General features: G+C 44.2%; 1 protein-coding gene across 1 annotated transcript; it reads left to right on the top strand.

The window, feature by feature from the left end:
* Positions 1 to 3,763: 3,763 nt before the first annotated feature.
* Positions 3,764 to 4,429, top strand: NEUROG1 (neurogenin 1). The gene has a single exon (XM_077824693.1). It carries the CDS (start codon positions 3,764 to 3,766, stop codon positions 4,427 to 4,429), a length of 666 nt encoding a protein of 221 aa, XP_077680819.1.
* The last annotated feature ends 4,791 nt before the right edge of the window (positions 4,430 to 9,220 follow it).

The following is a 9,220-nucleotide window of genomic DNA, read 5'->3' on the forward strand; positions in this document are numbered from 1 at the left end:
TGTTCAAGTGGGGCCTAATCCAAAGTCCACTGAACAGAAACATTCCCATCAATTTAATTAGGTTTTGAATGATCAAGCCCTTGAAACTTGTGGCACAATATAATGCCAGTTGTGTCTGTTGCAAATTCAAACCAATAATTTTGCTGATAGAATCAAAATATAGCACTGAAAGATCGTGTGGCACAATCACACTGGAGCCAGAATTCAGGAACTAAAATCATTATGGAATGGAATGCTGGAAAAGCACGCTGGATACTGGTCCTCAAGCTCTAACTCTGCTTCCAAAATCCTTATATTCCAGGAACTACCACAAGTATGTTTTTTTTTTAATAGGGTAAGGTTTGCCAAGGCAAAGTGTTCCAAAAAATACATGCATGTGCTAGGCCTTCTTAAAGCTCATAATATGTAACTACAGAAAAACAAATATTCAGAGATTAGTTGCATTTAAATCTGAAGAGTGAGGGTTACTACCAAAGATTATGCACTGGAATAAAATAGCCAGAAAGATGCTAGGAATATAGTTGGTGTTCCATCAAGTCAAAGGCCTATCCTTGATCTCAGAAAAGTCAATGAGACATTTGCAATAAACTTCCATGGGTGCAGGCTCAAAAGGTGTAAGTGTAATGATCTTTGCTGGCTGAATAATTTATCTGCAAAATTAGTAGACTGCCTTCAACAGAATGGGTTGAATTATTCATTGGGAATAAATTATCTGAGAAATTTAGGACTTCTTTCTGTTTGCAAATTGTTCATGAACCAATTCTGATTCTCTGAACGCATTCGTTATTCAAAGTACTCAGTGAATAGATTATGCAAACAAATTTCAGCCTATGGGTTGTCTGTGAAACAGTCACTTCAACTATTTGCTATTCGTGGTATGTGGCTGATGCATAAAGCACATGGTATTTTCGCTACTCTCCGACTGGATGACAAACTTTTTAAACACGATAATAACAAACGACAAACTGCAAATGATGGATAAGGACTGATGAATAATGAACTTCCACCATATTTTTTCAGACAAATGATCAGTTGTGTTAAAATCTATGAAACTCACAGGGATCATAAACATTGTAACAAATCAATCAGCGCTCATTTGAATACACACAAACAAATAATATGCTTCGATGAATAGCAGTGAAGTAAATGTAGTATAGTATGTTTATTAGCAAAAATAATCACAAATCTCTTTTTATTATTCAGTCACCTTTAATCTGCATGCTTTCCTAACTTTCTTCTGCCTAAACTGGAAACATTGTTGAAAATACACGACTGCTAGCTTAAGCCTCAGTTCCGCAAACGTTTAAGAACATGAGTAACTTGATGCAGTAGGGCTAATCATGTGCATAAAGTTACTCATTTGTGTAAGGGTTTGCAGAGCAGGGGCTTAAAATTGTCCTTCTGATTTCACGTCCAATTATTCTTCAGCCAAAAATTAGACCTATTCTTCAGAAGGGCAAGTCCAGTGGCCTTATTTTATATTACATTATATATCTAAGGTCTGTCCCAAGAAAAATAAATACTAACCTAGTTACGCTGCTATACTGTATGAAGAGCAGTCTATAAATTCAGGCTAGCTAACTTTTATCACCTAAGGCCTTCCTTTGTGAATGATTTTTTTCAGTTTAAAGAATACCCTTTGTGACATTTTGCTGGTTGTCCATTGATAATCTCCAAAGAAAGAGCAAACAGAAATTGCAGAAGGAATAGCCCAGTAAATAACAGAAATGCCTTTAATTTTTGAACCTGAAAATATTTGAAGTACAAATGGAAAAATAACTTTGGTTTGTCAGTTTTTCCTGCTTCCCAGACGCATGGGAGCAAATCACAAAATGGAGCTGTGTATGAAATTATTCTAAATTTAAAATTAGGGGGAAATTATTATGTCAATGACCTGTAACATGAATTTAAGCATAATGAAGGCCTAAAAGTGACTAATGATTTGGGGTGCAAAAACATAAAAGTGTCTGATTTTCAGCCAGTGCTGACTATCTGCCCACTGAAAACCTGGTCTCTTTCAGGCAATTAAATTGGGCAAGAAAAAAAAGCATCCAATTTTACAAGTCATTTGTGAAAATTTACAGCCCAAAGTATAAGTTTGAGTAGAAAATGGATATTTAATAAAAGTACAGAGTGTATAAGGGTCTGAAGGGTAGCTAAGCAAATAGAAGTAATTCTTTGTTAAAGGAACCATCATTAATTCTCTTTAGTCAGAAAGAACAGGTTGATATGTATACATACATATATGTCTGTGTATATATAGGTTAATAAAATAAACGGAATCTGGAATTTCTAGCATTCTGAGCTCCTAAAAAACTTTAGCTAAACACCAAATATGACAAAAATAAAGGGCACACGTAAACTCCAATCCAAAGTAAAGAAGAAGAAACCACTTAAATTTAGTGAAAGTTGTATCACCTCAGAATATTTTCACTTGATTGGGTTTGTGGAAGAGAATGCAAAACTCTGCCTCAGTACAGGAACAACTAAAAAAAAAAAAAAAAAACCACCCTCAATAAAAGCTTGTCAGATTTAAACTTGGCTCTCACTGAAAACCACACAAGTTTAATCCCTTCACTACTGAGACAAATCCAGGCTGCCCATTTCCTTTCAAATCACTGAATGATTTCAGTTTACTCCAAATCTCTGAATGTGAAAACCCAGGCCAAGTGCTCTAAGACAGCCATTCAGGAGATATGAGAAACTGACTTTACCTGATAAATGTGCCTTGGGTTTATATACCTTTCCTTCTATGTCTTTTATAGGGAGAGCTTTGTCTTGCCTTATCTCGGGATGGCTTTGTCTTCTTTCACTGTCTTATTCACTCTCCCCTAACACATGGGAATAGGCTTCAAGAAAGACAAGCAGAAACCCATCCAGCCTATAGTAGCTGCTGGGGATGTCCTGGAACATTATGTTTGAACCAGACGGTATCAGCTCCCCCCACTGTCAAAGGATCCTTTCGGGACTGTGCCTTTGCCCCTAAGGCTAATCACTTTGTTCCTCCTTTTTCCTTTTAATAGACTAATGAAGCTCAAACAAGTAGGCTTAGCCTAGTGATAGCTCACGTGTCTAAGATGCAGCTCTCTCTTGCCATTGGCCAGCAATAATTATAGGCACACTCCGGGGAGAGAGCAGACACTTGGAGCATAAATTATGCAAATGAAGGAGAGTGCAGCACGGGGCAGACCTGATGCCTTGGTTCATTCATCCCGCAAGGCATGGGGGGCTGGGGGGGCTCTATTGTTTTACAGGGTATATAAGGAGTCTGAGGCCAGTCGTGTGCCAAACTCACGGCTCGCACGAGCTGATCGCAGGCGAGATCACTTCAAAGACAAGAGCAGGCGCGTGTCCCCACCCCACCCCCCTTTTCTTGGGAGCCGCCAAGAGCTGAAGTTGGTCCTGACTTCGCCAACCCTTGGAAACTTTCTCCCCCGCCCCTGGATTGCATCTCTGAGCCTTTGCACGTGAGTATGTGGGCCATGCAGACAGACACGCCTCTCTCTAAATCCAGCTGTAGCATGCAACACCGAGACACCCCAGAGAGCTGCTGTGTCTAGACAGAGCCAGATTGAGCCCTTTAATTTCTCCCTCTAGTCCGCTGATTGATTCTCCCCCCCCCCCCGATACAGTTGGGTTTTTCGTTTTTAACCTTCTCGGTTTGGGGTCCATTGCTCGCCCCGATGGGGGCTGATCCCGCTTTGAACTGTCCCTCCCCGCGAGTGCCAGGCACTGACGGCGGCCCGTGTTCTCTCCCCGCAGGATGCCCTCTGCCCCGGAGACCCGCTACTCCGCCGCGGAGAACAGCGGCGACGTGTCCTCCTGCCTGGACAGCAGCCTGCGAGCCCCGTCCGAGCCCTCGCCGGGGCCGGGGCCGAGCCCGGAGGAGGAGCCGGGGCGGCGCCGGCGGCGGCGGGGCCGCTGCCGGGCGCGGAGCGAGGCGGCCCTGCACACGCTGCGGAGGAGCCGGCGGGTGAAGGCGAACGACCGGGAGCGGAACCGCATGCACAACCTCAACGCGGCGCTGGACGAGCTGCGCGGCGTCCTGCCCACCTTCCCCGAGGACACCAAGCTGACCAAGATCGAGACGCTGCGCTTCGCCTACAACTACATCTGGGCCCTCTCCGAAACCCTGCGCCTGGCCGACCAGCGCCTCCACAAAGCCCCGCCGCCCCGGGACCGGCTGCTGCGGCCCGGCTACCTGAGCCCCGCCGGCCCGCCCAGCCCCGGCAGCGATGCGGGCTCCTGGCTCTCCACCGCCTCCCCGTCCCTGTCCGCCTGCACGTCCAACCCCAGCAGCCCGGCCACCTCCGAGGACTATGGCTACGGCCCCCCCGAGCCCCTCTTCGCCTGCCACGGCCTCCCCGGGGAGCTGCTGCGGAGCGGCCCCTGCTGCGCCCGGTATCCCCCGGCGGGCGCCGCCCTGTGACCCGGCCCCACGTGCGGGGCCTCTCTGCACCGCCCCCTGGAGTTTCACTTTCGGTTTAGCTGGGGTCGGGGCAGGGCCGGGGGCTAGCCGCTCTGGGGGTCGTGGTGTGATGGGCGATGCAGGCAGAGAGCCAGGTCCCTCTGCAGCCAGCGGGCTATTGTCCGTGGGACGGGCAGGGCAGGGCGAGAGCTGCTCACCTCGCGGGGCTGGGCGCTGCTCTCCTTCCCAAGCCCCACCCGGCTCCAAAGGCAGCAGGAGTCAGCTCCCGTTGGGGTGGGGTTGGGGGGTGGGTTTTCTCCCCCCCTCCCCCCCCGTTTGCACTTTTCTGAACTCCACAGACCCTCCTTTGTTGCTTCCCTTCCCACTGACCGGCGCCCCCCGCTTCAATATGATTTAGAAAGGAGAAGAAAAGGGACAGATTTGCTGCTGCAGACGAGGTGAAAAGTCAATTTTACAATTTGTAGAACTCTAATGAAGAAAAATGAGCATGAAAATTTGGTTTGAACGCCCTGACAATACAATGAAAAGGCTTAAGGAGCTGATCCTGCCGGGTGCACAGCACCCCCTGCCGGGCGCTCAGCGCACACAACCCCCTTTGGCTCCAATAACATAGGAGAGGGCTCAGCCTCTCCCCCAAGGCGTGCTTAGCTTAGCATCTGGCAGGATCAGCCTCTAAAGAGGCAAGACAAGGCCCTAGATTCATGCATTATGGATCTTGACCTCCAGCACTGCCGTCTCGCTTTAAGAGTAGGACTAAACACTGAGTATTCAGCAACTGGGCCTGGTATTCGTTTAATTTATTCAAGATGTTTCATTCATATGAAAATTGTATTTTTGTACATAAAGAGCTTTATTCTATTATGTCTGTGCTATGGGTTTTCACAAAGACATTTGTACCTGGTGTAAATAAAAATTTTAACGTTTATACTTAATTTCTTCAGTGCATTGATTTGATTTCAGGTCTTTTACTTCCACAAAAGAAGCTCCGGATGGGTGGGGGGTGGACGGAAATACTTGTAAAATGCCCAAGAAATTCTCGACCACAACAGTAACACCACAACTAAATGACAGGTTTCAGAGTAGCAGCTCTGTTAGTCTGTATCCGCAAGAAGAAAAGGAGTACTTGTGGCACCTTAGAGACTAACAAATTTATTTGAGCATAAGCTTTCGTGAGCTACAGCTCACTTCAATGGATGCATTTGATAAAGTAATACATTTGTTAGTCTGTAAGGTGCCACAAGTACTCCTTTTCTTGTTACCACAACTAAGTGTTCAGCTATGCTCCATCCAGCAATTGTAGATCAGAGAATTTGGATACACCTGCCTGTATCAAACACAAACATTGTCCCTGAAGGCTCATGCTAAGCCAAATTAAAATTTGATTGCATTGGTTTAGCTTCTAGTAAGCCACTACCTGCAGAAGTGCAGGCACTGGAAGGAGAATTTCCTTTGGGGTAACAAAACATCAGCTGGCAAGAGAGTTTCAAAGAAAAAGGATTAAAGGGATCAATAATATGTGACAGTTGGGCAGAAAGCAGAAAATGACAGGTGGATGCCTGAAGCAGTAGGTTTGAAGGCTCTGTTTTCAGCAGTATATCAGGAGAGCTTTAAGCTCTTAGGGGATTTGTACCTTTTTTGTCCAATGTGAATCCTCCAGGATCTGTAATATGGGAGACAGATACATATTCTTATTGCTATATATTCAATATATATGTATTGTGTGTGTGTGTGTGTGTGTGTTTCTATTTGGCTTATTAAAGAGAACAGAATTCTTATTTGTCTTCACAAAGAAAAAGTTGCATTCTTCTCAAATCAGTCATCCTGACTCTGCAGGATGCTTTTGGGCTGACATTTTTATTTCTAAATCAGATAATTAACTTTCTTAAATCGGTTTGGTCACAAGAATCATTTATTTTTCAAATTTTTAAACTGGAGTAATTTCAGAACATCTGACATACCATTAGCCCTGTGGTGTTCACTGTGGAGGGTTACAGATCTAGAAATTTTAAAAAATCCATCCCTATATTGCACTTTTAGACCCTTCCCTAAAGATCTCAAAGTCCCTTACAAATATGAATGCATTAAACTTCACAATATCTTTGGGAAACAAGGAAGTATTATTATCCCTGTTCTATAGGAGGATAAATGAAGGCACAGAGAAATTAAGGACCAGATTTTCACAAGGGCTTCAGCACACACAGTTGAGGCCAAATTTTCAAAAGACCAGAGCACATTGAATGAAAATCTAGCCATACTATTACAATGGGAGTTTCTGGGTGCTAAGGGTTTTGGAAAGGCTGGCCATTATGCAGACACCTAAATGAGAACTTAATTCTTTTGCAAATCTGACCCCAAGTGTGGGTGCTGAGTACTAGAAAATCAGACCCTCATTGACTTATCCAAGTGGGCGTGCAGGGAGTTAGAGGAAGAGACTGGAGTGCAGTCCAGAGACATTCTTATAAAGATGCGCAAATATGGTATCCACTATCATTTGTTTTGAGTCTGCTCTCTCCACCAACTAGACCCTAGATCCATATAAAACAGTGGTATGTACCTTATACCATGGAATTGCTCAGAATATTGGATCAAACACGATTTAGTGGATAATTCTGATTTTTTTACTAGATTATGAATTTATTTGAGCAACATCAAAATAGTTCTTACGGGGCAAGGTTCATTTTCCTTTGTTTCTGCTGCAGACAGTGTTTGAGAAGACTCTGTGTTTGAAAGCAGAACAAATGAAAGAAAGTTTGGCCCTAGGACTTGAGCATAAAGTGGATCAATTCCTATTTGGAAACCGGAAGAATATATTTATGGGCTTGAAAATTATTTCAGCTTTCCCCCCTCTATTTGCTTTAATAGCAAACATAGGGTGTGCAAGGCCGGATGTTCAGCTCTCATTATGCAGAAGGGCTCTTGGAAGGGAGTCAGCTCAGCCTTTTGCTTTGGAGCTTATTCCATTTCTATAGGCAAGGGTAAATCCTCTATTTGTGACTCCAGCAAGGGGTCTCTCCAATCCTGCTGTAGGTGCACGTGTCTGGGATAGAACACTGGCTTTTCTTTCTCTAAGCCCTCAGGAGACACACCAGGAAACAAATTCCAAAAACACACTAGCATCCTGGTCCAAGCAGCACGCAGGGCGATTGCTTTTCAGTAGACAGCTGTATGCAGCACTGAATGAAACAGGGAGACCAAGTCGATTATTGCCATTGCATGGAAGGAAGTATTCAAATATAGCTATTCCTAACAACAGGCTTGCAGCTCTGGTTAGATGTGATGATGCTAAACCCATAGCTTAAGGAAAGCTTTACTTGCATGGGATGTCACTTTTTCTGTAGTTAAGACTAAATCAACCAAAAGGGGTTGGTGAGATTCCTCTTCTGTGCAGGATGAAAGGAGAAACAATACATTCAGCTGATTCTGCCACAGCAGATGCAGAACTACTGTGCTCTCAGCTAGAGACAGTTTGATACTGAGTGAGGTTGTTTCCCCTCCACAGTCTCTGCTTCACTGGGGTGTGGAGATAATTGGTTGTGAAAATCCACCCTTTGCTTCTCCTGTATTTGAGTGTGTATGGTGGTGGGGTGGAAAGGAGGGAAAAAGGGAGATTTCCAGACGAGGGAGGGTAACCTAAAACTCTACTTGCTGACCTGCTTCTTTTCATCATGCTTTAAATCTTCATGCTCCCCTCACCCCTTCAGTGCGGGAGAATAATAATAAAGATACTCCTTAGCACTTACACAAAGCTTTGCTTGAACAGATCCCAAAAGTGAGATGATCTCATTATTCCCATTTTACAGGTGGGGAAGTTGAGATGACTTGCCCAAGGACAATCACCAATTAGGAATAGAACGCTGGTCTTGTATGTGCAACCCTGTGCCTTATCTACAGCCCAGCATCCTCTCCTCGCTAGGCTCTGGGGAGAAGATGGGAATTCTGTAGTTGGAATCATTTCTTTTTTGAGTGGAATTATTTTAGGTGTTTTTAGTTCATCAACAATCAGAGGCCCATTGGCTTCCAGGGGTCACATGGTGTTGGTTCTGGTACTCCAATGGGTTAAGCTTACCTTATCCATGAGAGAGTGCTCTCATAAAGTCATTTTCACTCATTGAAGTAGATTCCCCCTTGTACTAATGTCCTTTTTTGTTTGGAATGGCACCAGAATATGATCCCTCTGTGCCTCAGTTCCCCATCTGTAAAATGGGGATAATGCCATGCCTTCACCTCAGAGGGGTGTTGAGAAGATAAATTCATCAAAGTCTGTGGAGCACTCAGATAGTATAGTGATGAGCACCATAAAAAAGCTGTCATAAATATAAAGGGAAGGGTAAACCCCTTTGAAATCCCTCCTGGCCAGGGGAAAGCTCCTCTCACCTGTAAAGGGTTAAGAAGCTAAAGGTAACCTCGCTGGCACCTGACCAAAATGACCAATAAGGAGACAAGATACTTTCAAAAGCTGGAAGGAGGGAGAGAAACAAAGGGTCTGTGTGTCTGTCTATATGCTGGTCTTGGCCGGGGATAGACCAGGAATGGAGTCTTAGAACTTTTAGTAAGTAATCTAGCTAGGTATGTGTTAGATTATGATTTCTTTAAATGGCTGAGAAAAGAGCTGTGCTGAATAGAATAACTATTTCTGTCTGTGTATCTTTTTTGTAACTTAAGGTTTTGCCTAGAGGGGTTCTCTATGTTTTTGAATCTAATTACCCTGTAAGATATCTACCATCCTGATTTTACAGGGGGGATTTCTTTATTTCTATTTACTTCTATTTTTTATTAAAAGTCTTCTTGTAA

Source organism: Eretmochelys imbricata, chromosome 8 (assembly GCF_965152235.1).
Source record: "Eretmochelys imbricata isolate rEreImb1 chromosome 8, rEreImb1.hap1, whole genome shotgun sequence".
In the NCBI taxonomy this organism is placed as follows: Eukaryota; Metazoa; Chordata; order Testudines; family Cheloniidae; genus Eretmochelys; species Eretmochelys imbricata.

Coding starts and splice junctions, on each gene's coding strand:
- NEUROG1 (XM_077824693.1), top strand. CDS start 3,764: ATGCCCTCTGCCCCGGAGACCCGCTACTCCGCCGCGGAGAACAGCGGC.